Below are 27,377 nucleotides of genomic sequence, written 5' to 3'. Positions count from 1 at the left end.
TTGCCACCAGGCAAGCCACGTCACGCAGAACACAGAAACAACGCAAATTCAACGTTGCTTAATTCAACCAGCCAAGTTACAAAATTCATCCCAATTTCAATTCTAATCAAGAGGGCAATCGACCCGCCGGAACACTATCTCTTACCAGGAAAAAGACTTGGAAAGGTTCAATGACGTAGTTTAATGGGTCAAACCGAAAAGCAGTCAATTAAATGTCGAATAATTCTACTAGTGAAATGATAATCTGACTTCTTGAAGAACTTTAACGAACGGCTTCTCAAATAACTCTAATTTCTGCATCAACTACCAATCCACAACTCATAGCACACCTCTCATAATCAACTCATAATAATCACCATAATAAAAAAAAATTACACAAACTACACCACTATTTATATAGTTGGTTGTTCAGTCCAGTAACTTCGAGAAGGTGACGTAGTATTGCATCACACGAACTCATCGTCGGTCACGTAGCATTGAGCGGCATAAACAAGCAAGTTTAAAGAAATCTAAAGAATGTCACGTAGGGGTAGAGGACTGTTACATAATACAGTTTTCGTAATCAGAGGTCCATTCGTAAACAACCTTGTGACATCATGACAAACGATATTGGCAATTGTGAAAACAACAGAACGTTTCAGATACAGAATGATTTAGAATTACGTTGCAGAACAACGACTTCACAATTAGAGGTTACTACTGGTCATTGACCGATAATAACATACCGCACCAGAATTCTACAACCAAAACAACACGCTCGTTGAAGATACAAAGCAAGCCATCGCGAGGCATTGCACCTTGATTGTGACAACCGGTAGTAGAGAAGTTCATTGTTTATTAGCAAAAAAGGCATTGATCTTCAGCTGTTTTGGTTTTGACACGGATTTCTCTACCACATAGCGTTCAGCTTTTGCTAAATAATGTAGGATTTACTCGCTATCGTCGTGACTTCGGAAGTATCGATCTAGTTGTCTGATTGACTTCAGGACTTTTTTTTCTTCACACGGAAAAAATTAATTGAAAAGTTAATTAGTTTATACAGTACTGCACGTACATTCGTACAACTGTTGTTTTGAGTTGTTTAAAGGTCAGCTGTGGAGCTGCTTTTTACACGTGATAGTTTTTCACGCGGGAAAAAAGTCAATTCAGTTAATTAAAGTCCCTGCTGCGAACGACGTAGCAAAATAAAGGGAAAACATTTTGCAAGCAGTAGCGCTAACTGGATCAAAAGACTGACCGTTCGGGGTGAAGGTGATGGCTTAAAGTGATGTTATAAACGAACAATGACGTCTGGGGACCAATTTAGGGTGCTGTTACATGCGAATTGACGCTATAGGCGATGCTGTTGTAGCCGAACTACGATGTACGTAAAAGATAGGAATTCTGCCGGGACCGAGCGAAATGTGACGTAATAGGCGAATTGACGTTATAAACGAAGCCGTTATAGGCAAATTCTACTGTAATTAAAAACTCTCAGAATTCAAGTTTTTCACAGATTTTTTACAAAAAATATTAATTTTTATTTCAAGATTGTACTTATGTTTTTTTGATGATTGCAACAATCTTAATATGACACATTTAATTTTTACTGCTGATTCCATTTAAGCTGCTACTTCTATCAACTGATTTTAATAGGCCTACTTATTTAAACGTAATTTATTTTTACTTCAGAGTGCAACTAAAATACTTGTCATGTAGGGATGCACTCAAACATAGTACAACCTAGAATATATACTTGTTTTTACACTAATGGAAAAACATGGAACAGGCTGTCAAATTTTCAAACGCATATTTCATCATGCTCGTGTTTAGGTACCAAGTACTTCACCAGCAAATGCTCCAGTCTTTGTGATCTTCAAACAAAACTGAGTCATTATGGCTACAGAGGAGAGGCTTTGTTTAGTATAGCCCAGATGTCTTCAGAATTGAGAATATCAACATCTCATCTTAATGAGATGTTTTCCAAAACAATTTCAAACTTCGGAAAAAATCACCAATGTGTGACAGGAGATGATAATTGCACCAATACTGGAGGCGGCAGCACTGTGATTGCTTGTAATCTTTTTTCAAACCTTTCTGTTCGTCTGCGTTCGTTTGTTCCTTTTACCGAAATTGAACACACCAAACAAATGCTAAGAGACATTGCTCTTGTCCATACCTCTGTTTCAATATGTTTTTGTGAAAAGCAAAGTGGTTTTCATATGAAAATTGGAAGAAGTATCAGCTTTCATGCAAGGTGAGAATACTGCTACATGGAGCTAATAGTAGCGTCATACTTTCAATGATCATTATTTAAAGCCATGTTTTTTACATATACAGTCTATAGGATACGACAACTGCATTGATATCAGTGATTAGACTGCAAAGTAGGAAATCTAAAAGTCAATCAAATATATATTTATATAGACCTACTGGTAATTCAACAATTTAGCTTATGCATGTAAGACAAAGGGGTACGGTACATTGGGGTCTGCTACTATTCGGTGAGTCCGATTCGGTGAGTCCGATTCGGTGAGTTCCTAACTTCTAACCCCTAACCTTAAGCCCTAAACCCTAACCCTAAAACGGCAATGATAATTAGGCTACGGTACCCGATAATTTAAAAAAAAAAATTGAAAAAATCCCCCATTAAGGGATCGGACTCACCGAATCGGACTAACCGAATCGGACTCACCGAATCGGACTCACCGAAACGGGCCATTCCGGGTACATTGAAACCATTGATTTCTTTCGATGATCTTTATTAGTTATTGAGTAATTTATTAAGTATATATATATAATGTATTATATAATATATACTTTATTAGGGTCTGCTACTATTCGGTGAGTCCGATTCGGTGAGTTCCTAACCTATAACCCAAACCCCTAACCCTAAAACGGCAATGATGATTAGGCTACGGTACCCAATAATTTAAAAAAAAAATTAAAAAAATCACTGAATAGGGATCGGACTCACCGAAACGGGCCATTCCGACTTTATTAAGTAGTGAGCAACGGGATGATACTTTTGCTCTGTTAGATAAGAGTCTATGAAATTACCCTATACTTTTGATTTAAATATTACAATTTCAACAAAATATACTATATTTTCTAACAGTTGACATTTAAAACTTTATTATTAGGGCAAATCAACTGCTTGGTATCAATCTGGAAAATCACATATCCAAAAAAATAGAAAAATTTACTGTTGATGTATATTTTTCCTCCATTGGACATGTAAAGAAATCCATTCAATACGTGTATGTAAATAAAAGAATAGTACATCAGGTATATACTGTATTATGAAAGGGTGTTCTCAAACAAAAGCAGAATATTTATTGGATATGAACTGTTTTATTCACATGTTTATTTGTGAAAATGTATGCTAAATAACACACATTCTATACATTGTATGTTATACCAACTTGCTATATTTAGACTAAAATCCACTCCATCATGAAAGGAAAAGGTGTGTGCAATCACTTAACGAAGAATACTGTGCAACATTTAAACATTACACATTCAGCGTATATACTTCTCATTACGTGAGTTTTTGTATAAACTGCATTATTTATTAGGTATGTTTCGGTTTTCTAGTGTGTGTGTACAATTGTATGTTATTGTATACGTAGGGCGGAATTCAGATTTGCGTCTCAAAATAAGTCAGTGTTATGCGTAAGTCAGACTTATATAGGCCAGGCTTATACGAGAAGCTTATTTGCGATGCAGAAACTCGACTTACGCGCGACTTATATAAGACCGTATTAAGCCTCTTCGTTTTCGCGCGAAAGAGAAATTGCTATAGCAACTCTTTGGTTGAGGTAATGAAGCGTGAAACTGAAGGCTGTAAAGCTGAGCTACATTCCTGCTGAACCACCAAATAAGGCAATGTTGTGCTTTAAACTCACAACTAGAAAAAAGCACTTTTTATGATGTTGAAATACGTTATAGTTGCATCAGTAAGTCGTTCGTTAACTAACGTAGATGCCAAGTAATCCATGACGCAACAGATCTAGCACAAAAAGTTCATTCACTAGCAAGGAATACTCATTTAACAATGAAACAACGTAAAACAACGTTATGCCAATATGCAAATGGCTTTCGTTTACAATAATTCATAAATTTGAAAGAATCAGGTTACTCAAGTTATTTTTGATGCCTAAATAGGAAAGTTTTGACTTTGCTTGCACAATCATGGCCAGGATTGACACATGATGCGCGGATTTTTGACAACAGCATCATTCGAGATAAATTTGAGAAAGGAGAAATTGATGGAATCCTATTGGGTGACAATGGGTATGCACCGAGAAATACGCGCTACAATTCTGCAAACAGAACTTTGACTAACCCCGGCCAAGTTGCCATCGCTTCTCTGGAAATGGCCAGCTGCAAAAAATCGAAGGCTTATCAATAGCTGCAGTATGGGCGGTATTGCATGCAATCGGGCTGTCAACGTTTCGTCATTTTTAAACAATTCAAAGAGTTCCATAGTTGCAGTTTTGCTAAGACGGAAACGTTGACAAAACTGCTTGTCGTTAAGTTGATTAAAAGGATTTGCATGATTGCGAGCAGGCCTTTCAATGTGAATATTTGCATACTCTTCATCGAAGAGTTGCCTAAAAGCAATGGTTTGCAAATTTGTGAGAAAACGAAAATACAATTATATGCAATAATATACTGTGACCTAAGTATCAAACCAAAACCTGTGTCAATAACGCCATGTTTCAGATGGACTAACTAAACCTAACTTTTTCAGCTGATCTGTGCCCAGACAGCAAGATTCGTCATTTTTACATTGATTCAACGCCTGCAGACGTTGAATCAATGTAAATATAACGAGTTTTGCTCTCTGGGTGGTCCTTTCAGTAGAGCTGTTCGCGTCAAAAACTTTAGTTAAATCATTCCTCGCTTGATTATTTTGGAAAGGCTTTTTTATCATTTTTTTATTTATTTTCCACCACTGGAAAGTCTTTGATGAGGTCAATAAGCAGTTGGCGTTCAGAATCGTTGTAATTAAATCCTCTTGGTATTTTTATTGAAATAAGAAATGATAATGCAATTTACATTAAAGGGTTACGGGAATTTGTATAAACTATGTTTATCTAAAAGCGCAGTAAACTCGCTCATCAAGTTGCTCACTGAATTTAGTAGTTCATATCTTAGCGATAGTTAACTGACGCGAAGAAGTGCTTGCGTATAGCTGAGCTATATTCATGCTAAATCAACAAATAATGCAATGTTGTGCTATTTAAACCTACAACTAGAAAAAAGTCGTTTTTTGTGACGTTGAAATAGAAACGTTGTAGTTGCATCAGTAAGTGGTTCGTTAACGTACCGTAGATGCCAAGTAATCCATGACGCAACAGATCTGGCACAAAAATTTCCCTCACAAGCAAGTAATACTCATTACGCACTGAAACAACGTTAAGACAACGTTATGCCAATACGCACATGGTTTTCGTTTGCAATAATTCATCAATTTGAAAGAATCAGATAACTCAGGTTATTTTTGATGCCTTGAAAGTTAAAAATAGTACAATTGTAGGAATACTGTTGCCAGTTTATGACTAAAAGGGCGGGCGCATAGACTCCCTTTGGTCTGAAAACTGTCAAATGTAAGATAGTTAATAGACTTGTTTTTTCCTGGCATTGCAGACAAAGGAAAAAGTATGACCAATCACAATTGTATGTTTGCAAAAGTGATGTTACAAGCAGTATTACTAAACTGCGTGTCAGCGTCTGGTTATTCAACAACACAAAATAGGCATTTCAAAATTTACACCACCAGCAATAACACTAGTAACCTACTATTGTCAGCGTCTGAAAGCAGTCTAGTTATTCAACAATCAAGCCAACTGTCAGACCGAAACTCTGCCTGCAACCAAGCTAAGATAACAGGCACACCTGCTTCACATTAAAAACTATCAAAAAAGTTTCGTGGCCTTTGCACCAGACGGTCTATTTTAAAAAAAAAATGCTGTAACAAACCTCCTACTTTCAATACTTCCAGTGTTAGCCAAACACTTTTTCCTTCAACAGAGGCTTAAACCACCTTCGCAGGTGGCTTATATCTTTCGGCTTTTAAGCCGAGTATAAGCCTTGCTAAAGCGTAAGTCTGCTTTCTGAATCGCAAAATCGACGCTTAACGCAAAATTTTGTCCAGACAGACTTAAGCCGCCTTAAGTCTGGTTTCTGAATTCCGCCCGTAGTGTGGTAATAGCCTATATTTATTTTTATGTGCAAAGGTGGTTTTATTGAGATTTTTAATGTTAATTAGCTGTCTAACGAAAATTCTGTCTTCCTGATGGATATTGTAACTAATTTGACCATCCAACTCCATTAAACTATTTCCACACAATTGTTGCTCGAATTATAATTTGAAATTATCAGAGGATGTTCTCATAATATTGTAGGCCTATAACAAAAATGAATTTGATCATTGCAGAATCACGAAACAATATGAGTTTACGAATTATCGCATTTCAGCAGTCATCCAAATTGTATGCGTTCTAATTTTTATTCTCTCTCATGTCTGTTCGTCTCAGTTATGGGAACAGTTTTATTTTCTGTTCTCTTTTTTCTATTTAACGCAGCCAGGGAATGCAGCTTAGATGGAAAAATACAAAATCTTTAGAAAATGATGTATGGGTTAAAATGGTTCACTTGTTAGGAAGGAAAACATGTTGGCGTGATACCGGATTGCTACAGTAGTACATGTCAAAATATATTTTGAGCAAGATTCAGTTGTTGGTTAACTTGTTAAGAAACTTCATCAGTCATTATTCTGTCCAAATAACCTTTAATCTAGGGGTGATTTGGGTAAAATGTAATCAAAACACACCTGTGCCGGTACGTTCAAACTAGCTAAAACATCTAAAACAACATGTCATATAAGATGAGCACACTTTCGTACTTTACTACTCCCGTCATGTGCTAAACTTTGTTTTGTGAAAACTTATCTAAAATCAAAACAGTTTGATTGTAAGTTGTAATAAACATTTTGTCTTTTATCAAATGTTTGTATGGCACCTAATGATGATTTCATGTTTCTTGCTCAAAGGTGCCCATTTGACTGGTATGACATTGGTCTGGAGCCAGGAAAAACGATGGTAGAATTTTCAAATTGGAAACTTATTTTATCTACAATAGAAGACATGTTTGTTGACAGTTCAAGACAAGGCGTTGATGCTAACAATAAAACTCTTAACCTCAAGGAAAATAAAAAGTTGGAAACGGTATGATGCATTTTATACAGTATAATAAATAATTGCAAACAAATTTAGCCACGGTGATTCAAATCACAGTGTGTGCACCTAAAAAGCTTACTTTAACGGCCGCTCAACACCTACTTTGGCGACCGGGCCTGTGTCAATGGTACAATCCCTTCCCCACATTACTGCAAGCAAAACCCTGGTTGAAACTTTCTTTATCTAGAGATAAATTGTTGAACACAAAAGATCTGCAGTACATAGCCTGCATCAGTTAGTTATTGTTGAGCATTTATGGTTTAACCAGAAGGTGTTCAGTTCATACAACTGTAACAATGCATCCGGCGTATGAGGTTTGCTTTGGAAATTTCAATTTGCAGAAGTGTTCGACCAATGCCAAGCTGAAGAACAACGAAAGCTGTGGGACAGATTTTTCAACAAAATTCGACGTTTCCACAGATCTGGTCTGTTTGGCAGGGAGAACCGCTAAAAGAAAGCATTGCACTGAATGCAGGGACGAAAACGTGAAGACACTGCCATGTTTGGATCACGGTAAAAAAAGAATGTCCCAAAATTTGTGTCACCGCTAGTGTTTGATGATGTATGAGGTAACATGCGCGCCATGAGCTTTATATCGATATCGAATACCAAACCGACCATATATATTAAAAAAAAAAATTATCATCAGGTTCAATCGATTGCAAGCAAAGTTGCTCTTCACAGTTGCTTTATCAAGATATGGCTGCAGAAGCTAAGAAAAAGAAAAACAACTCCGAAGATGGACTGTGTCCAGGTAGTATCTTGGAATAAAGTTTAATATAGCATCCGTTGATACAACGTTAAGCCATTTTCTGAATATCAAGCATTTGAGATTGCAATCAGTGATAATATAACAAGTAGGCTTATTTATCATTTTCAAATACACTTTTAAGAGTATATATATTACACTGTCAATATTTTAGGTTGGGTGGAAAAGTATGCTCCCAAAGTTGGAAGGTTTTATATCAACTCAGCAACCGGGGTGACATCTTTTGTTAAGCCAGCCGAGACTTCTTCGAATGATGGCAAAGCGTTGGCTGGTAAGCTGTGCCATCGGAAAACTACATAATATGAAGTTACTTTAAATTTAATTCGTGCCATATCAAATCCACATACTTTAAGCTTCGAAAAGTAATTTACTGCAGAATACACGAATTATTATAACAACACACTTTTCTTTCAAACCAGCAATTCAGCATTATGATTGGCTTGTTTTGTCAGATAATAACAAACGGTTTATGTTGTTAGATTGTGGCCGACCATCGCAAAAGAGAGGTTATTCAACAAAACAACTCTGCAGGTGGCTTGTCGTTCTCCGCTGTGTAGTATTAAACTAGTATTGTATCAGAGTGTTATAAGTCTTGTTTGCAATTCATTGTTGATGCCTTTTCTGTTGTTGTGTAATTGAGTTATTCAACCTGTCATGATGAGCAATTGTGTATGGTTTGCCGATTATCACCAAGATAAATTTTGAGCAACCAGTCTGTCATCTTAGATTCTCACAGTCTAAATACCGACTGCAATAGTGTTCGTTTACGAATCTCTTCGCTTTAGATAGAACTCAGCTTTCGTTTTGTTAAAAAAAAACTCAACTTAACGTCAAAACACGTAAAGCTGACAAGTCATTTTTTTATGATCGTCAACTATGCAATAAAAATAAAATAATATCTACTGGAACTTAGGAATGCATTTTCGACGTCACGGTCTTCACTTGGACGCATACCGTCGCATCGACATCTTCACAAGACATCCTCGGTGGATGACGTTTCGCATCAGCCTTCAATTGCATTTGATGTTAAAAAGAATTTACAGGTAGCATATTTTGTGTTTTTTGCACATGGGCGTGAAAAAATAAATAACTGTTGTGAAAACCAAAATCTGATATTTTCATCTTGATTTAACGATTGTAGCTTTAATAAATTATTATCCTTTGCTGCTTACAGGTCATTGGGAGCTGTCTGAAAGCACAGTGTAAACTGTCAAAGACTCATCTGCAAAACTTGCAGGTACTTTACATTGATAATCAAGCTGCAATAAAGAGATGAATTCACAATTTTGACGAAAACACACTCGGCTTGAAGGTTTTGGCTTAAAAGTGTTTATCTGTGTCTTAAAGAAAATTTCGTTAAACGGTTAAACCTACAATGAATAATTCCTAGTTTTTATAAATTTTCATGGTGGTAAATCACAGCCTACCTGATTGTGAAATACGTTCAGGTAATCGGCCAGGTATCAAACGAATTCATCGCCTGTGTAGCAGCAGAGGATTTTGCTACTCATCGATCGATTTTGTTGTTCGACCAACACGCTGTGCATGAGCGGATAAGATTAGAAGCGTTTGTTAAAGGTTTGTTTCTAGTTATGCGCATATTATTAATATCGTTATGTCTTTAATTTAGGCGATATTTTCATAAGTTATCTAGAGGAAGAGAAAACAAGTGTTGCAGAGATGTGCAGACTTAATTTCAACAAGTTTTACATTCAAACATGACACTTTTTGCGCAGAAGCTATGGATGAAGGCCAACCACATCACGTTAAATCGATTAAACTTAATCAACCCCTTGAACTCGACGTGGAGAAAGATGAGCTTCGAGCATTACAAGGCAATAGGAAAATATTCGAAAACGCTGGATTAGGATATGACGTTGTGGATGGTTTGCGTGCAACAGGTGAATTGTTCATCAAACTTGAGCCATGTAGCCTACTGGAAATACAACTCATTTATCAAAACTGTACAAAAAAGAAGTTTTCTTGGGTATTGACTAAACAAGATAGTTTTTATTTTATTTTGTCAGAAAGGATACGAATTACTAAGATACCTGCCCTGTTGACTTGCAAAGACATCAAAAGCGCGTTGAAGGAACTGATAATTGAACGGACTGAGGTAGGGTTATGCAAAGGGTTATCAATGCAAAGTAGACTCAGTTCGCAATTGGGGGTTGATATAAACCTTAAGCTTTTGGTTGCCTCCTTTAAAATCGAAAATTGCCTTTGTCTGAAGATGCTTTCTAAAGTCTTTACTAAACTAGCTCTGATACGTTTATTACTTGTGATAGTCCACAATATCCATAGTCACTCGAGCAGACGTTTATGATAGCTTTTTCTCGTGGGTCAACTTATTTTTAAATAATTGCTCAGAATTGAAAATAGTTTTCTTTCAGATTCTTCAGCAAGGACCTTCAGTTGGTGTGGCGATCCCTCCCACTTTGTTCAACGCGCTGTGTTCGCGAGCCTGTCATGGAGCGATAAGATTCGGAGATGCGCTCTCGAAAGAACAATGTTCGGGTCTAATGAAGAGACTTGCCTCGTGCAAGTTGCCCTTCCAATGTGCTCATGGCCGACCTTCCGTGTGTCCTTTATTGGACTTGGATGAACTAACTACCACGAAAGCAACACCATGTCAGTTCAATATTTTAAAGGAAAAAATGCTATCCATAAAAAAAATCTAAAGAAAAAGTCCTCGCAAACAAACCGTTTGGTAAGAAGGATTGGTAATCTGTGATGTGATGAGCCATGCCATGAACAATAGAAAAACTATAGAAAGAAAGTAAGAAATTATTTCATTTCAGTTTATTAACCAAAGTAACTTACATAGTCATGGAAGAATTGAAAGTATTAAGCATTTTATGTTTTCTTTTGCTTGTTAATTTGTTCTTACTATTTTGTGATGTTAACACAATTGCTAATTCTAAGTTTGGCTTCGTAAATCACCATCCTTTTAAGTTGACAACAGTAATCTGTTAATAAATTCTGTTTGTTAAAATAGAGGCTGCCTTAACACAAGGATGTGGTTTTGGTAGTATACCATAAACTACATTTTTTACACGCATATTTATTTTATTTAATAAAACAATGAAAACTATCAATACTACAAAAAAGTGCTCAATGCTAAGCAAAAAAGCAAAGCAGAGCAAATTCTATTTGAATATTTTGAAGAGCTAGATTCTATTTGAATAAGACCTTCTGATGATCCGTTAGGTGAAACAATTTGTAAAGGCTTCAGATAGTAATAACTATATTTGATTTATTTTATTTAATACGTATTTATCGTACGTTGAATTTGAATACTAGTACGTTGAACACTTTGAATACGTAAGTACGTTAAATACTTTTTATTTGTTTTATGAATAGTAGCCTACAAGTCTTTACTTTGAATTTATGTCAACTAAGAATAAAAACTTTTATAAGCGCTTACTCTTTCTTCGTCAACCGTCGTCAACGTCAACCATCACATGAATGTAAAGCGGCTGTCTCTCGTAACTGACTATTGTTGTGTTGAGATTACTCAGTCCGTTAGCGTCTATCACAAATCTTGTGTATTTCACCCTCGCGTTAACCTCTTTGGGAATATAGTTGTTTAGACGATCCTTATCATGCTCCATCATGAAATACCTGCAGCATATTGGTTATCATGAAAGCAATGGATCTCTAGGTCAATAATGCCAAGAATTAGTTTTATGATCATTGGTCATGCACAGATAATATTTAGCATTGAGATCAAGTGAAGTGGAATAATTCAGGATAATTAAGAAACCTGCATAAGTGTGACAATGGTCTCAACACCAGCAAGTCCTTTATTCTTATTCTTTCGTCCATGTCATTATCCTCTCCTCCCCACCCCCAATAATCATTAGGATATCCATTTACCTGAATAATGCAGAATCTTAAAATTGTTTGGTTCTCAGCACAGTAGATAATTTAGATGTAAAAAGGTACCAATTTTTACCCGTTGTGCCATCTTCTTCGTATGAGCTTGTGAGGCCGATAGTATATCCTTTTACCATCTCAGACTACATTTTGTTCCCGAACTACACTGAAAGACTACTAGAGAGCAGCCAGTCTTTGGTTTCAGCATCCAAGACATGCAGACTTTCCACTCCGTTAGGTGAGTTGATAATGTGGTCTGCATCTTTGCGGTCTGTTCTTCAGCACCACATTCACAAAAAGAGGCCATTCCAGCACGACCTCCGGCTTAAGCTGGTTGTTTCCCGAATCTCAGTAACTGAGTATGGGACCTTCTTTACTTATAGTCTACTGTAGTGTACGTATCATGAGTACGTTTTGGATTCTGGTCGCAGCCTAGGTAAAAGGTAAAGGTGGTCCCATACTTGATTCAAGTGTCGGGTATGAGAAGATAAGGTTCTCATTGTACTAAGCCTTCGGCATTAAGGAGAGTAGAGCGGCCAGTTCCTTTTTATCGGTCGTTTTTCCTGCAGCAATTATGCCCACCCAATTTATGGGGTGAGCAGTGTCTTCAACAACTAGCTGGAGCCGGGAGTCGAACCAGGTTTGCATAATTAACAAACGTCTTATCCGTTGCACCATTCCACCGTCATTTTTAGCTTAGGTACTGAGCGTTATTTTTTGTTGGTCAAAACAAACCTGAAGAGGCTTTTAAAATAATAGGCTACGTGACGCTCTTTTGGGAGGGAATGAAAAAAAGTAACTGACATCATAAGTTATATGATGTTTATGAACTAAGACAAAATCACCTTTATGAATTGTTGTTCACTGAAAGAGAGCACTCCTCCAACAGTCATTCCGCAACACAATGGTTTGTAGTTGAATTTGTTGAGGGAGCACGCAAGATGGTAAACTACTTTTGCATTTTCTCCTAATCCACACCTGTAAAAATTCAAACGAAGCTTTTGAAGGAAGCTATTTTCCAATCACCAAATTAAAACTGCAGTGAGTGAGATTAGAACAAAAACTGGTTCCAGTATTTCATTCCTAAAAATATATCGCATTTAGTAGCTACTTGTAGATATTCTTGTCGTTTTTTGGAAGCATATCCACATCATGGAAAATGAAACAATCAAAGTGATCTCGGAATATTTTTCGAATAAATTGAAACCCACTGTTCATTAATCTTCCTTTGTTAAAAGTTGTGTTTCCAGCTTGTTCAACAACGAAAATTTGAAACCTGTCAAACACGCAAAACAAACAAAATTTAAAAATGAGGCCAACATTGGTTGGTTTTCCGAAAGGTTATTTCTAACAGTTTTGTATAGGCTACCCTACTCAGAGCCGTTGAGAAAATAACTTGGGCCCAGTACCAATAAAAGCTTTGGGCTCATAAGACATTACCGAAAGAAAGGCAGCAATGGCCGAGTGGCTAGCGCGTTGGGCTCACAGTCGAAAGCCTGCATGTTCGACTCCAGCCACCCGCACTTGCTGTTGTTTCTCTAGGCAAGAAACTTTACGATAATTGCCTCTAACCAGTGATCGATTTCGAGTAATGGGTAGTACCAAATTTAAGTCATAAGTAGAGTAGACAACCGGAAACAGACATTGCCGTCGGCTGCAGCGTGGGTCAGGTGTAGTGATGCAAGCCGCGCCGCGCCGCGTACGCGGCCGCTTTTGACTTTTTCGCCGCGTGCCGCGCCGCGCCGCGTGGAAGGTTGAAATGACAAAGCCGCGCCGCGCCGCTTGCCGCGTAAACTTTCAAGAAATTAATTTTTCGTAAACGTAAACTTTCAAGAAATTAAACTTTCGTAAACGTAAACTTTCAACTTTTCAAGAATCAGCTATGAAAATTTAAATTGGAAACACGGATCAGTTATTTTTCCCTTCGGAAACCCTAAGATGGAAAGCTATGCAAATGCAAATTGCAAATGGCTTGCAGTTGACAGGGTTTTAGGGCTTGCTTGTCAGGGAAGCTGTACGAATGTTTTTGGTTAGTAGCCTAGCTGATAAGCTCAGTTACCAGGCTATAGGCCTAGCGCAACTACCGCATTATTTACTATATCAGTTAGCCCAGTGAGTTCAGGCTATAAGTTTTACTCTTGTGTGTGTAGTTCATATAGCCACTGGCATTATAATTGCATTATTGCTTACAAAAAGTGTTCAAAAGTCCTGATACTGGATCCAGGAACATTCTATTTGTCTTAGTTTGTATTATGTCTTAGAAATTAGATGCATTGCTGATAAGAGAATATGATCTGGTTAGCCTGGCCAATTAGTGCACAACTGTATTGGTACTAGGTTACCAGTTATATGCCATGGATGCTTTTTCCTACAATTGACTTTCTAAACAATAACTCGTTAAAATATTTTTTTTTAATTTTGTAATTTGCGGTGTGCGGTGCGGTGCAGTGTCAAAGTTCCAGATAAATTGCGGTGTGCGGTGCGGTGCGCGGATAGATGAGTCAGTTGCGGTGCGGTGTGCGGATAAAAATTTTGGGTTCGCTGCATCTCTAGTCAGGTGTACGCCGGAAGGCGTACACCGATGCATAGCGCTCAAGTCCGCTTTCTCGCAATGCAGGATAAAGATAAACAAACAAAAAAATGCTTCAGCTGGAATTAAAAGTAGGCACACCTATTCTGCTTCCACACTTTTGTTGCAGTGAAAACTACAACGAAACTTGAAACTGAATGAAAGCACAAAATCCAGTATGCGAAAATGAAACGATATGGGCTTCAGAGGCCTGTAAGCTACTGCCTGAACTTCCGCGAAAACAAAAAGCCTGTCATATGAGATTGGTGGAGCTTGCATTAATCAGCTGAAATGATGCTTAAACGTTGGATTAATTGATTAAAACTACTTTTTGTTGAAAGAACACTTTTAACATGATAGGCTAATTTTAGGTCGTGTCCAGTAACAAATTTTAGGAGGTAACCAGTAACAAATTAATTGAGGAAATTTAATATTATTCCACATGTCAGTGAGCGCGGCAACGAATCGGCGAAGCATCCGGAAAGGAGTCTGGGGGGGGGGGCATTTCCCAGAAATTAAAAAAAAAAATATCTCAAAATTGCGCGTTCTGACAATACTTTCACTTCAGCCTAAATCTGAAGTAAAACTTTGTCAAAAGATGATGTAACACAGGTTGAAATGTTTATTCAAAACATTTCTGGAAGGGTAATTAGGCTACTCCCCCTGACTACGCCCCTGGTTGTAGCATAGGCTAAGCCGAATTTCTTTGTACGATATACAAAAACTGTTCTAGGCTACCTACCGCAGAAGCTGTCTTAATAAAATTGGGTGCAGATGACTGAGTAGAATCTGCAGATGGTGTTCACGATGCCGGAAAGGTACAATGATTGCCACTGTAACATTAGGCACGCAGTGATCAGATTGAAAGATGCTTTGGTTTAAATAGTGTCCAGTGTTCAAATTATCATATGCGGCTTTCAACTCATTTAAGTTGATGTGTAAATAACCCATTAATGCAGTTGGTTTTCCACAACGCTGTCGATAACCTTTGGAGATATTGTAATAATTCAATTGTTTCAAATTTAAACTTTCAGTAAAATTGGTTTGATTTGATTCATAAGAACTCTTGTACGCATAGCTGTCAAGTCCACTGGAATAATTATACATCCACCACACATTTGTAGTCACTGAGAAAAGTATCACAAGTTTCAAACCAAAACGGACTGTTAGAAAGTGCATAATAAATGTAGCCTAACCTGAAACAATCCTGTCATTAGATTAGTTGAAAATTACATCACACAATCACATTTCGTTAGCCTACTCCACCTAGCTTACCCGTTAGCCTACACCACCCTGAATAAAGTGACACGTAGGTTAGTGGCCTAGCTATCTTAAGCTAGGTTATATGATACGAAAATCAAACTAAAGATTTTTTGGAATATATTCCATACTCAGCATAGCTAAGGTGTAGCTCAGAGACAGACCACATTCACATTTCCAACACATCACTGACCTAAGCAATATGTATTCCAAAATCCAAGTTTCCAATTAGTCAGCCTTTATGAAATGTACCAGTGTTGCCAGACGTCGCCAAATGTAAGATATTTGGAAAAGTTAATATCACTATCACCATGGAACTACAGTACTATGTGTTACGGCCAATCTCTGTACAAATCAAACGTCATATAAAAACCGTTCAAGTCTACTGAATATTACGTCATGGAAATTCCTAAAACATGAGCCAAAATTGCACCAGCGTTAATAAGACTTGTGTCAGACCTGTTTAAATCTGTTTGGACCTGTTTGGGCCTGTTTAAACATGAATGCATTGGTTCACTAGCTCGAACACCTGTTGAATGACTTCATAATTGTTTTTCATTATTGCGTCACAGTACTGCATACGTGAATTTGAGATATTGATATCTATTCTGGTCATTCGTAAAATGATTGCTTGAAAGTTGGCCGCTCATTTAACTGTTGGCTTAGTGCTTGCTGGCTGGACAAAAGTTCCGTCTTTTATCCAATTAATCTGTATTGTAGTGACAGTTTTTTTAGAGGTGTAGGCGTTACACCTATTTTCGATAGCCTCGGGCTAATTTTACTGGAATACACTGTTTGAATAGACGTTTCGAAAGTGTGTTTATTTTTGGGTCATTGCATGCAGACGAACGGATTTGGGAATCTTACGTTACAATTTTCCCACGAAGAGATTATGGTTTACCGCTGTGACCACTATGTTCTAGCCCAGAATAAAAGTAGGCTAAATTAGTACAGCAAGTATTGTAGTGTAATCTTATCGGAACTCCCAGAAAAAAATCTGTTCATAGGGCGTAGGCTACACTGCATAAAAAACAGACAAAATACCGCATGCGATGAGTTACTTGTGAACAGCGATTTTGATGTGTATTCACAGCCTCTAGCCAACATTTTTCACTAAACCAAAAATGTTTACAAAAATCTCAAGCAAAAAACGTAACTTCGATTAGATTTAGGCTTCTGAACAATCTTGCAGCTCTGATGATAAGTAGACCATAATTAGAAGCCTACAAGTTTTTAACCTTTCATAAGCCCAGATTTATTTTTGCCTCTGAGTAGGCTATAATGCAGTTACCATGGTTTTGTTTAACGTAGTCTACCTCAATGCAATTTATTTTCAATTTTCCACTACCATTGAAATTTTTTATGCAGCTTATGCTATTGATCTGAACTCTATTTTCAAGGTTTATGGCATAGGCTACATAAGCCTACGGACCAGGGCTTTGGAGCCGGAGCAAGGAGTCGGAGCCCCGGAGCCGTGCATTTTCAACGGAGCTGGAGCCGGAGCTCGTCGTGAAATTCAAGTGGAGCTGGAGCCAGTTGTTTGAAAAATAGCTCCGGCTCCGATGTAGCCTATTTCATAAGATTTTACTATTGACTGAATTCACATAATTTAACAGCAACCTCTCACAAAATTAAGAAATTATTTGCGTAATCAAACGTCGAATTACCGTAACGAATATATTTTGAAACGCAGTTCCGCATGACATTTTGATGAAAGTACCTTAAATTTCATAAACTTGTGACATTTTTTAGCAACAGTTGACTGCAGGCAATTTCAAGCTTTAGAAATTAAATTGATATGTCGTCATTATTTTAATGAAAGCACTTTTTGGAGCCTGGAGCTGGAGCAGTGGTATAAATAAGCTCAGGAGCTGGAGCTAATTTATGATAAAAGAGAGCTCCGGAGCTGGAGCAACTTAACATTTATGCCTGCTCCAAAGCCCTGAGTAATGACGAGTGGAATAGCCTACTCAGTACCGTAGGCTACTCCATCTTGGTTTAAATGAATCTTTGAATGTTTTTCCTCGGACTGGCAAAACCTTTCATGGATTATTCGAAATAACCAGGAATAACTTATTCCTGGCTGTTTTGCATACTTGTAGAGGTTTTCAACCACTGACACAGGGCCAGTTACCGAGATTGACACAGCAAAGTTTCCGATTGTTGTTGAAGTATTTGATGTATCGAAACCCGTTTACTGACTTTTAAGAAAATCAAGAAACCCTGGCCGAATTTTGCATATGTAGGCTATTCACTTTTGTCTGTTATGAGTCTTTTTTGTGTTGTGTGCAGGGCATAGGCTCTATCCAAGGGGGGTTAAGGGAGGTGATCACCCCTCCACTCATTGAAGGGGGGGGGGGGGTGAGCAATGCAAAATCACCCCCACTCATTTGGCTTTGAAAAGGTTTTGTGATACTTTATTGATCGACTTTTGAAAAAAAAAATTATTTCATCTGTTATCACTTTTATGATTTGATAACCCTGAACTACGAGACAGGCGTTTAAACTGTGAAGTTTTAAGTTGGATATATGGAGGGCTGCCATACCGTCCCTATTTCTAAGGTTTGTCCTTATTTTGAAGGGCCATGTCTTAGAAAACTTAAATGTCCTTATTGCTAAGAAATGTCATTATTATCGACTTGCGTTCTTATTTTGTCTTATTTTTTAACAATTACAGAACTTCGATCGTTTTCCTCTGGTATCCGGTGTTGCATAATATTCTAAAATTAGTCTAATTAGTTTCCTCTAGTCATCAGATTCTTCAACGCCAAAGCTGGAGTGCGAGCTCGTCTTCTTGACCCGCGATCGATGCCAGGCGAGACCTCGGCACAGATCACGAACTTTATTCTCTCATCTATTCAAGAAAATGGCCTAGACATGAAACTGTCCAAACAGCTGTCATCCTTTTGTGCCGATAATGCACCAGTAAATTTTGGAAGGTCACAGCATAGTGGAAAAAAACAACGTCTTCTCTCGTCTCAAAGAGCAAACATTGCATCTAATCCCAGTCGGCTAACCTGCTCATATTTTGCACAATGCAGCAGAGAAGGGATCAAAGCGCCTCACACTTGACATAGAAACAATCTTACTAAAGATTGGTAGCCACTTCAAAAGCCAAACTGGTAGAACGATGAGGCTCAAGCATTTCTGTGAGAAGCTTGATAGCAACTGCTCGACTCTACCAACACACACACCGACTCGTTAGACCACACTTGATGCTGTAGGCCTACTCGAGCGAATGATCGATCTCTGGAAACCACTCAAAGCCCATTTTCTTTCGCTGAAACATCCACCAAGAATATTGAAGGATTTCTTTAAATGAGAAGAGTCACTGATCATCGTATCATTCCTCCACAGCCCTTTCTTGCTCTTCAATAAACCACTGTTACTCCTGCACAAGTCGACTGCATTGTTTCCAGAACTGGCAAAGATAGTTGAATTTTTCAAGATCAAAATATTACAATGTTCAGGGTTTTTCGAAGCTACAACAGAAGAACGTCGATGAAGAGCATGCTAAGGTTCTCAAAGCGAGCTTCCAGGAGTTCTACAGCATTACGTTGGAATATATCAACAAGTGGTATCGATTTGAGAAGCATCCAACGCACATTAACTGAACCGTGCTGAAAGATCAAGCAATCGAGTACGAGGAAGTCAAGGGGTCGGCGAAGCAAGTTGATCCACTAATGGCAATGAAAGATGAGCTGTTCGATGAGGTCTCGGCTGTTAACGCTCTGCTTAAGAAGATTCCAAATGATGTGTTCCGAAAGGAGGCACCTGAGGTCAAGTGGATAAAGATCTTTACCGGAAACAACTCTTTTCCGCTGCTCTACATGCTGGTTAGCATAATTTTCTCCTTTCCGGTCAGCAATGCGTTTGTGGAGCAGGTGTTCTCTCTTGTTTTGGCGCAGTGGACCAAGGAAAGGAACAGACTTAGTGAAATGACAGTCAAATCCCAGCTATAAGTAAAGATAAACTTAGACCTGAGCTGTCGTGAGATCCATGAAGCAATTTCTAATAACAAGGAGTTGCTGGAGCAGATTGTTTCTGGCAAAAAGTATGGAATGTGATATGACACGGCTCGTATAAATACAAAGTATGTCCAAAAACGTTTTTTAAATGCTAATCTAATTTTTTGGTTGTCCTTATTTTTGGGTCCATGTCGATGGCAACCCTGGTTATATGCTTACCCAAAAATGCCATTTCAGAAACATACTTTGTGAAACCATTTGGAAACTCTGTGCACGTTGATGATCAATGAAGCTGACGCTACAATGTGGGTCTGGGGGGCGTAGCGTAGCCCCCCCAGAAGTTGAAATGACTATGATGATTTCAACCCATTGTCCAAAAATTACCCCCCCCCCCCCCGAATTATAAAAGTGGATAGAGCCCTTGGTGCAGGGCCGTTAAAACAATATTTTGGGCCCGATATCAATGAAATTATTGGGCGCTAAATCAAGAAGTTTGTAAGAAAAACGCACTCGTCTATATCTAGTCTATATCCAAAGAATGCGCGGTAGCTTCTTCATGACCCCGGGCCCCTTGAAAATTTTTCGGTCCCCTTAAAATTGTACGCCCCTGGTCTAAAAGTACCTTCTAGGGGACCCCCGCCAACTGTACTGGTTGTGCGTGTCTTGTTATCACTGCAAAATTGCATTTAGCCCATTATTATTGCAAATAAACTAAATTAGAAAAAAGAAAATGGCCTGGGTGTATTACCAATGCGTTGATCAAATGAAGGGTAAAATTTGAAATATAACAAAAAATTGCCTACTAAGGCTAAACTTTCATGCCAAATTAAACATTGGTGTTTTTGGAGTGCCCTCAATCACATGAGTTACGCTACGCCACTGTATGCTAGCCTTAACTTGGCAGTGTCTCTTATCGAAATTGTTGCCAATTTGTCTTGGAAAGATTTTAAAGGATTTAACATAAGTAAAGTTATTCCGCGTTTGACATTGAGCCAAACACAGCACATAACCAACAAAATACGAAACGCAATCAACAGGGCACTGGGGCACAGTAATCTTTCAACTGGGCTGTATGCGACTGTTGGCATGAGGAGAATTAGTTCAGTACATCTAACAAATATGCTCCTGTCAAAGAATAGTAGAAACGGGCAATTTCTGCCATTTTGTGAAGATGAGAAAAAAAGGCTTGATCTAAAGAAAAAAATATAGCCTAGTTTTATTTACCTGTAGACTACTATATAAAAAGAAACAAAAAACAGTAAGCTTGGCTCAACTAAAACAACTTCCTTGAGAAATTAATAATAATAATGTTATGGTTTTATTTATTGTCGCTCTACAACAGCTAAGGTCTTTTAGCGACAGGGCTCATTTTTAATTCATATCAGGTTTACGATGTTATCACATTATCACCCGACTCATTCTCACTGCGCTATGCAGGATAGAACACAATCGGTACCGTTTTTAAAGTCTTCGGTTTGACCCGACCTGGAATCGATCTCAGATCTACCAGCACCAGAGCCGAAGGCGAAACCACTCGGCCACTGAGCTGGTGTTTTGAGAAATTAAAGTGTCCATTCAAACCATTGATCTTGTAAGAAACAAATTATAATCAGGGGAAAAAGCTGCAAGCACATTACAAAAGTAAAAAGAAAAGCATGGAAGAGAATAAAACCTACTGCTCTCTAGTGGTCGAAAAAATAAACTCAGCTTGTGGGGTTGTTGTTGCTGGCAAGAAGAAAATAATCTTAATGAAAATTTCTGCATGCATTGATTAACTGTTACCACTTTATCAGTGCAAATATTATTTATCTTCAATACAAACGAATGACAACAATTTATCATGACAGCAATAACACTAATGCAACGAAGTTAATTTACTTAGATTGAAAAGGGCAAATCGGTCAGCCAAAAAGTAAAATTTAATTTTTCAAACATGATGAGCAAAAACTGTAACTGTTCGCTAAGTGCGCATCAAACATGTCATATTGTAAATACTGTTAACTGTTGGTTCTATAGATTTTAAAGCAAACTTTAGATTGTTTAAAAAGTTGGAAAAGGTTTTCTGGAAATGTGAGGATTTGTAAAAGTAACCTAGTTTAGGCCCTGATCGAACGAAGACACCATACTCGAGTTTTACCCTTGTTTGAGATCATCAGTGGTGCTTATCCAAGTTGTTTTGAGCAAGAATCAAACTTTCAACTTGGTGAAAGTAGCTTTCTTAAAATTGGAATTTTGCATTTTAAAAATAATATCAAAAAATGCATTTAGTTTCGCAATCCGCGCTTTGGTTCTTCAGTGTTTAATTTTAATGTTTCAAATCAATGAGGAGTGTCATGCACAGTTGAAAATTTAAATAAGGCCATTTTACTATCCTGTTGTACTTGTGAACTATCGAATAATACATCGATTGCGATTGATGGTAGTTCCGCTATTTACATATGGCCCATAAGCTTACTGTATGAGTAACACAAGATCCTAAATGATATTTTCTTAAGTCAAGAGACATTCTGAGAAATATTTCCACCTATGGATTTCAGCAGTTTATATTTTGTTTGCTAAAAAGTTAAACTTTTCAACAAATTTTATTGCACATAAAGGGCAAAATCACTAATTCATGTTTTACCAGAATTAAACATGTTGAAATCAAAATATTGGTTTGGTTTGGTTTTGAATCTTTATCCTCGGACCGACAAAGCCTTGAAATGGTGCTAACAGCTAATTGTCTTCATGGAAGCATGGTGACGTTTCTTCAGGTGTTCACTCTTTTCAGCAAGCTTTAAACACACATTAGGTTTTCACTTTGCTCAATAACTGTTCAAGTGTTCAGATCATATCAAAATAAACTTACGTGTAGTAGGCTAAGATATAAAGAGGCACTTTGCAAATCAAGCTTATGTTTTAAACTTTCTAAAAAGTATGAACACCCAAAAAAATAGTCACTGTACCCCACTGGAAGATTGAAGTTATTTATTAAGCTACAGACATAAATCTTAATAGTTCATGTAGGGCCATGTCTTAGTTCTTCTCAACGTAAGACGTATTCAAAACAACTGTATGACAACCTTTTGCCCCTATTTGTACCTCCTCAAGCACGACATAAATGAGCATTAAAATTAAATTAGGTTATAAAGTGATCAAACGATTGTAAAATCATTTTGACCTCTACAACATTTTAAAGCGTAATTTATCAAATTTCGAGGCAGTGGTTTAAAGGTTCATTTTGCAACAGGCCATCGCAATTGAATGCGCTGGGTGGTAGCATTTCATAGAAAAAGATGAACCATTTCAGCGTTTCGGTTTCACAGCATTAAGTTTCTGTGGATAGAAGCGACACCATTAAATATATTTTTGATGCTGTTTATCCTCCACTCAGAAACTTAAATTTTGTTTTGTTGTGAAAAAGCCTATATTGCAATTAAAATATGGCCATAGCGGTAGAGTGGCCCAGTAGATAAGGCGCTCGCTTTCCAAACATGCGATCCTAGTTCAACTCCAAGCGCTGATTGTACAAAAAACACCGTTCACCTCTTCCCAAGGTGCAATTAACTTGAAGGGCTCAGTTGCTGAAGAAAGGCGGCCGAGAGAAAAGAACTGGCCATTCTATTTTTGTTAGTGCCGAAGGTTTAGTTTTATGGGAACCATATATTTTATATCTCTCCAGATGCTTAATTGGGTTCAAGTATGGGATCACTTTTACCTTATCACCGTAGTACATCGATGTTATCGGGTTCGACAAAACAAAAACGTTACAATTCAATTTTATAGAAGAAACGATGTTGAGAGAATAAAATACAAAAACAAAACCAACAACAGGAAATTTGGCAAAGACTTAAGGCTTTGGTAGGCTATTGTTTATTTCGTTTTGACACAAAATTCTAATAAACAAATAAAAAAGTAATAGTTCGTTTAAACTGGCGGTGATGTATCTTGCATGGCTTTGTTTTGTTTGTTTTCAAATAACTTTTTGGAATAAAAATATATTGAAGCGACTAGGTATATTGTTTGATGTTATCAACGAGTCAAGAAATTAATGTAAGTCGGAACAAATAGAAAATGAAGTTGAAAATGTTTATTCTGGTTTGCGTAGAGTCCGTAGACATTCAAACACAAAACGAAAAGAAAAAACCTCACTATCAAAAAATCGCAGCCGGTGGTACTTATATTAATTCTAGCTTATTTCAAATTCATGTAACTGAGATGCTGTAGATCACATGTAAGACACTTGTTGTCATATAAGAAAATTCAGCGAGACCAGTAGGCCTACTCTGTGCAAGATTTTCATTGCAGCGTGCGTTGAGAACGGGCATTCACTTCTTTGCTGATCACAGGCGTTCTGCGTAAAGTATCAAGAGAATACTAAAATTCTGTTTCTTAGCTTTAAACATTAAACAACGGTTATATAACGTGTAAGCTAGACGATTCGGAGAACTGGCAAAGCGCCCTTGCGTTAATAACGTTGCATTAAGCAATTACATAACGACCTTTGAAATAGAAGCTGTTTTGGCAATTTACGTTGCCAACTTGGCTATCCTGCTCACTTGTCAAGGGATTGATTTTATATTTTCACAATGTTGTTTTGTAATAAAGTCCCTTGTAAGCCTATTTTTAGAAACGCTATTTTTACTCTCACAAACATTTATCGTCGAAACAATTATTTTTTTAGTATTATTAGTGTGTATCAGATGGAGACGTCCATATTCACGGACAAAAACATAAAAAACACAAAAACCAAAGTTTATACTGTATATACAACACAGTAAGCCTAATACGTTACAGTCTGTATAAACAACTGTAATATGATCACTAGCAAAAGTCCTGCTGGATCGTGCGGTTTGTATGCAATCCCTTGTAAGAAAACTTCACCTGATCATTGCGAATGCTCATTGAGTTTTCATTACGTCAAAGCAAGCACGTAAAGTATATTTTCGTCATCTTCAGTGCTATAAATGTATACAAAATTTTATAACACTGAAAATGAAGACAGTATAGTTTTCGAAACGTTTGTTTGCTGAACATAAATTTAGTATCTACATTTTGGGCTCTTTATTTTTTGATTAGTTGCTAGTGCAACTAGTCTATGAAGTTTGGTTTATAGATAACATATTTTTTTGCCCCTTTCACTCCTTTAAAACTTTCTACTGACCCTTTGTGGGCCCATGAACCCCAGAATAGAAACCATTGCCGTAGCAAAAGGATTGAGAGATTTATAGCAGTGTTGTGCATACCTATAAAGTTGCTTTCACGAGCTTCAAAACTAGAATTATTTGATATAACGCAACATTCACCAGAGCCAGTAAAACGGGACGGGGACATATTATAAAGAATTCAAAATGAGTCGTCATGAACAAACCTGATGCAATTGGCTGGAAAACGGTGGTGGTTGTGTTGTTAGCACTTAGCATCGATAAAATATGTGCAATAAGAAAGAAACAATGCGTCTACAAAGTTTAAGTGCAAATGAAAATTTTTTTGAAAAAGCAGTTTTGAAGCAAGAATAGGTTATAAAGCGTAAACCATTCAAAAAATCCATGTTAATGACCGTCAATGACAACAACGTTTTTAGCAACTATCGTTTCTGCATTGCCATTGCCAGAAAAAGTTTACAATTAAGCTACATCGTTGAATTTGTTTGCATACAACAGTCGTTACACCATATAAATTTCGACAAAAGAAAAATATCACAAACATTGCTCAGCAAAGAGACTAATCGTTTTTTCTTCTGTGTTGTTGTTGCATGCGCAAAGAGAATAGCATTGATATAACTAACATTTGATTCTCTATTTCCTAACTAACTTCTCTTTCGAGTTTGTGTTTGTTCAGTGCGGTGTTTTACGTCTTTACGTCAAAATTATACAACGCAAGTGGGATAAATGTACGGAACACAAAGCTTATATACCTGTCACACATCCAAGTGCCTTAAGGTAAGCTATCGCATTTGGCAGAAGGCAATTGTCTATCCTACGGAAAACTTTCGATCACATTCTGGTTATATGCATAACCATGGGCTTCATTTCACCCAATTTGTAATACAGTTAATTACAGCTTGTTTGCTAAGGTTTATTTTTACTTTCGCCTGTTGTCGTGTTATAATTAGCTGGCCCTTGGAGAGCTGAAAAGATAGCGTGATTGCACTGCGCCAAGACAGGGCTAATTTGTGTTGAGAATATGGCAACATTTTCTCATTTGCTGATAGAAAACGTTAAACAAAGTATAGACTTTAATGATTTATAAAAGGTATGCTGCACAAGTTGACTATTGTATATTTTTGTACTTTTCATAGTTTTACAAAAAAAAAAAAAAAAAAACTTGAAAAATTAAACTACGTATGTCATTGTATAACAAAATTTTATCAAAGAAGTTGGTTTCAATAAATCTAAACCCGTTCAATAAAAGTTATTCTTCCGATATTGTATTGAATAGTGAAATTTTGTAATTGATTAACGTAGAATATTAAGAATACGAAAACTCTAGAACAAGTGAAACAACAAGGGGCTTCTGCATCAGTAAACTTCCCTCTTACATAAGCCATTTGTCAATGTTAATGACACTTCCTTTTACAATTTTATTATTTTGCCACTACCTCAGGTATGACATTATTGATGGCTTTCGCATGAACAAAATTTAGTGTTGAATAAAAATACATTAATTAAGAAAATTAAGATGGCACTCAACAGTGCAATTTTGTTGCCGGACAGGTAAATTATATATGCCCAAGTCCTCGGCCGTGTTGACTGAGAATTTTTATGACTAAATTCCCGGCGAATAATCTCATATTATATTAAGGCAATTATAGATACCTGGCAACAAATCACTTTGAAAGCAAAGCAGCAACAAACAAAGACTTAATTTAATAATAACTCTTGCGAGTAGAATGCTGCACAATGCACATTGCTCGAAGCTGCAGGTTTTCGTTTGACTCGCTACAAGCGCTAATGTCAGAATAAGATAAACCTATAAATGTGGTGAACTCCTGAAGAGAGTCGAACAAAAACCTGCAGATTCTAGCCATATGCAACATTCTGCTCGTAATTTTCAAATTCTGAACTACCAATCAACTTTTCCAATAATACCTCTGTAACTAATGATGCAGAAAATTTAAGCAGGCAAACATTACTTTTGATAACCATCACATGCATTTATTTTTTATTTTACATTTATTTAACTAAACATTTCATGAGTTCAGAACAAAATATTGAAACGAATACAAATTGTTGAATGTGGAATTAAATACCAGTTCACTGCCATAATATGTACACTTATCTACGTACTAAGCATACCGTATGTTATTGTACTCTTTAGCCGAGGTTTTAAGTACCACTTTATTTCATTTACTGTTTATAACTTTATGGACTGACTATATCGTATAGAGCCAGTGCTTACAATGTAAACCACATAGTCTGAAAGGTCTTTGTCTAATACAAGAGACAGGAGACTGCAGTTTCAGTCGCAGAGAGCTTGCGTCGATTAATTATGTCGCAATTGTTTTGAAAGTAGCCTACATTCCTACAAGGTCATGGTTAAAAAGAATCAAAACCATTTCAACTTAAAGCTCTAAAACTTTTTTTCACTTTCCTTCAACTTCATATCTACCAGTGGCTGAAATACTTTGACGTTTCTAAGCTTGTTTTAAAAAGTTTTGCGGAATTCGTCTTTCTTAAGAACAGTGAAAAGAGCCCAAAATGTAGATACTAAACTTATGTTAAGCA

General features: G+C 37.1%; 2 protein-coding genes across 2 annotated transcripts in view; one reads left to right on the top strand and one right to left on the bottom strand.

Moving 5' to 3' along the window:
* Positions 1-11,046, top strand: part of LOC145780616 (uncharacterized) — a 28,343-nt gene extending 17,297 nt beyond the window's left edge. The window contains exons 2-15 of the mRNA XM_082592241.1: positions 1,813-2,236; positions 3,123-3,267; positions 3,418-3,524; positions 7,040-7,214; positions 7,568-7,739; positions 7,876-7,980; positions 8,150-8,266; positions 8,475-8,526; positions 8,909-9,038; positions 9,170-9,232; positions 9,444-9,573; positions 9,732-9,896; positions 10,023-10,111; positions 10,389-11,046. Coding sequence (XP_082448367.1) covers positions 1,813-2,236; positions 3,123-3,267; positions 3,418-3,524; positions 7,040-7,214; positions 7,568-7,739; positions 7,876-7,980; positions 8,150-8,266; positions 8,475-8,526; positions 8,909-9,038; positions 9,170-9,232; positions 9,444-9,573; positions 9,732-9,896; positions 10,023-10,111; positions 10,389-10,676 — 2,162 coding nt within the window. The 3' untranslated portion in view covers positions 10,677-11,046. The remainder of the gene's footprint in view (positions 1-1,812; positions 2,237-3,122; positions 3,268-3,417; positions 3,525-7,039; positions 7,215-7,567; positions 7,740-7,875; positions 7,981-8,149; positions 8,267-8,474; positions 8,527-8,908; positions 9,039-9,169; positions 9,233-9,443; positions 9,574-9,731; positions 9,897-10,022; positions 10,112-10,388) is intronic.
* Positions 11,047-11,211: 165 nt separating this feature from the next.
* On the bottom strand, positions 11,212-15,394 carry LOC145780615 (beta-1,4-galactosyltransferase 2-like). Its single transcript, XM_082592240.1, has 5 exons — positions 15,186-15,394; positions 12,986-13,150; positions 12,720-12,852; positions 11,762-11,874; positions 11,212-11,619 (listed from the first exon to the last, which is right to left on the bottom strand). The coding sequence occupies exons 1-5, from the start codon at positions 15,392-15,394 to the stop codon at positions 11,433-11,435; spliced, it is 807 nt and encodes a 268-aa protein (XP_082448366.1). The 3' UTR covers positions 11,212-11,432.
* Between the last annotated feature and the right edge of the window lie 11,983 nt (positions 15,395-27,377).

Source organism: Aplidium turbinatum, chromosome 12 (assembly GCF_918807975.1).
Source record: "Aplidium turbinatum chromosome 12, kaAplTurb1.1, whole genome shotgun sequence".
NCBI lineage: Eukaryota > Metazoa > Chordata > Ascidiacea > Aplousobranchia > Polyclinidae > Aplidium > Aplidium turbinatum.
This window is presented reverse-complemented; position numbering and strand designations above follow the sequence as displayed.

What these genes read in the sequence shown, in the direction of transcription:
- LOC145780615 (XM_082592240.1), bottom strand. Translation starts at nt 15,394, where the DNA reads ATGGGTTATTTACACATCAACTTAAATGAGTTGAAAGCCGCATATGAT. An exon ending in AACGACAAGAATATCTACAA is followed by an intron (nt 12,853 to 12,985) that starts GTAGCTACTAAA and finishes GAATTTTTACAG; the next exon opens with GTGTGGATTAGGAGAAAATG. An exon ending in GTGAACAACAATTCATAAAG is followed by an intron (nt 11,875 to 12,719) that starts GTGATTTTGTCT and finishes TGCATTATTCAG; the next exon opens with GTAAATGGATATCCTAATGA.